At 36.3% G+C, this 2,422-nt stretch overlaps 1 protein-coding gene across 1 annotated transcript in view; it reads right to left on the bottom strand.

The window, feature by feature from the left end:
- Positions 1-1,029, bottom strand: part of LOC117178721 — a 9,953-nt gene extending 8,924 nt beyond the window's left edge. Inside the window, exon 1 of the mRNA XM_033370150.1 lies at positions 241-1,029. Coding sequence (XP_033226041.1) covers positions 241-1,029 — 789 coding nt within the window. The remainder of the gene's footprint in view (positions 1-240) is intronic.
- Positions 1,030-2,422: the final 1,393 nt, after the last annotated feature.

The following is a 2,422-nucleotide window of genomic DNA, read 5'->3' as shown; positions in this document are numbered from 1 at the left end:
GACGGTATCAAAAAGTTAGAAAATCGTTGGACTCGCTGTATCGACCTAAAAGGAGAGTATGTTGAAAAATAAAACCGACTTTGGCCACAAAAACGTCTCCGTATTTCATTTTTCAGGGACTTATCAGACTGCCTAGTAGTTTAGACAAGATTTTCGGCTGCTAAACTTGTTTGTACTGCGTGTCAAAGATCGGAGCTTTTTGAATTCTATTTTTTTTTTGATTCTCTGTTTTTTACATACATTTAATGCATGCTTTTTATCTTTGAGAGCTTTATCGACTTCTTCATTCCACCAGGGTACTTGGGGTTTTTGGGATTTGTTTGAGGATTTGGGTATACTGGAGTCAGCCGCTTCAATAATTAGGTTGATCAAATTTAGGATTAGGTCATCTATTTGGTCCCAGTTGTTTTGAGACGGATCGACCAATTCTTCATTTTTCTCATCCATAAACTTTTGAAAATTCATCCAATCGGTTTGGTGTATCTTCCATCGAGGTTCTTTTTCATATATTTTCTGATGAGGGCTTGTAAGTTTAATTAAAATGGGAAAGTGGTCGCTATTATAAAGATTTTCTAGTACTTCCCACTTTAAACGGTGTCCTAAGGAAGCACTGCAGATTGAGAGATCGATTGAACTAAAGGAGCCATTGGCAACATTAAAGTATGTTGGGCCAGTGTCTAATATTTTTCCTCTTTGGTCAGTACGTTTGGATCCCCGAAGAGTGTTATGACTATTGAAATCACCTAGTAAAACAAAAGGTCTAGGTAGTTTAAGTATTAAATTTTTTAGGTCTCCAATGCATAGATCAAACCAATTGGGGATATAAATGTTGCATACACATAACTTTGTATCAGATATTACTTGGACCGCTACAGCTTCTAAGTCTGTTTGCAAGTCAACTTCATCGAAGGGTATCTCCCTTTTAATGCATGTTACGACTACATCGCTGGCATGATCCGCGTTGGTTCGGTTTTTGAAGGCAGGACAGTAATTTTTTAAATTGGCAGAATAGGTTCCTTTAAAGTTCATTTCTTGAAGGCAGATTATGGATGGATTGCATTCTTTGAGCAGCAATTGAAGGAATTTAAAGCGGGGATGGAATCCGTTTAAATTCCATTGGATGATTTTAAGAGCTATTTTAATTGAAAATGATATATGGATCGCTGTTATCTATGTATGCAATAATCTTCGTATATTAGGGGTTGTAGTTTTCATTATCAGGTCTATCAGTTCCACTTGTTTCTGGGTCATTGAATTCTGAATTATCTTCAGAAGTATCGTTTTCCTGTACTTCAAATGACTTTTTTAGTTTGTTGTAAATTCTCGTGTGCTTGCTTTTAATACTACGATACTTCAGGTTAGGACACACGTCCTCCATCCTGAACAAAAGAGGCCTTAGGTCATCACAATACTCTTTTGCTATCAAGGCAGGGTTAGGTACACCTGTAGCATTTTCGAAAAAGCTTTTGTACTGTAAGTAATCAAGGATATATTTATTCTTGGAATTTTCTATAATGTTTTTAATGGGCTCCAGTATAACTTCAGTTGATTTTCCTGATTGGGATGAATTAGTTTTAGTTTTCTTACTTTTTCGTTTTACCTTGTTATCTACTGTAATCCAATCTTCTTATTATTAGTTTTGTTTATTGGAGTATTTGCAGAAGTGTCTTGCATGTTGTCTGTTGACATGGTACATGTTGGGTTTGCCGTGTTTACTGCCGTGATTTCTGTTGTTGAGTTTGATTCCATGTATGGAATATCGCCTTAAGGAGTTTTGGACAGAGCTTAGCAATGTGGCCAATTTGTTTGCATACAAAACATTTTAGGGTATCTGTTGAGAGATATATCCAATAGGAAGTTTCCTCAAAGTTAATTTGAAAAGATTCTGGAACTTTTGATTCATCTTCCGGATGGATGTATATTTACCTTCTGAAACTAAGAATGTGGGAGTATCCCTGATCTGACATTCCTGCTCTCATAAAGGTTAGCGGTGATTTTGTTCTGATATCTAGTTTTTCAAGAGCCTCAGTGATGATAAAGTGAGGAATAACTGGATACACGTTAGATAGGATAAGCCTTTTAAACTTCGTCAATAGCGGTCGTAGGTCCAATGTGTTTTCCTTTATTGTTATATTTGTGTATTTACTGGTGAGGTCATTTGCTGTTTGTTTACTGTCGAAATAAAAGCAAACTCGACCGTTTGATATTCTAGAGGTAAATCTGATTTTTCTAGAGTCTACTAATTTTCCGATTGCATGAGTGTATTCATCGATGGTGATATCCGGTATTGATTCGATTACTATAGCTTGATCCTTTTTTGGGAACTGGTCTCTAACTGCGGTTGCCATATAACTTTGTTGGGAGGAAGGAACATTGATTAGAGTAGTAGCGGTGAGTTTAGTTGCACTTTGGGAAACTTTTG

This window comes from Belonocnema kinseyi, chromosome 8 (assembly GCF_010883055.1).
Source record: "Belonocnema kinseyi isolate 2016_QV_RU_SX_M_011 chromosome 8, B_treatae_v1, whole genome shotgun sequence".
In the NCBI taxonomy this organism is placed as follows: domain Eukaryota; kingdom Metazoa; phylum Arthropoda; class Insecta; order Hymenoptera; family Cynipidae; genus Belonocnema; species Belonocnema kinseyi.
The sequence above is the reverse complement of the archived record's forward strand: the minus strand, read 5'-3'. Positions and strand labels throughout refer to the sequence as shown.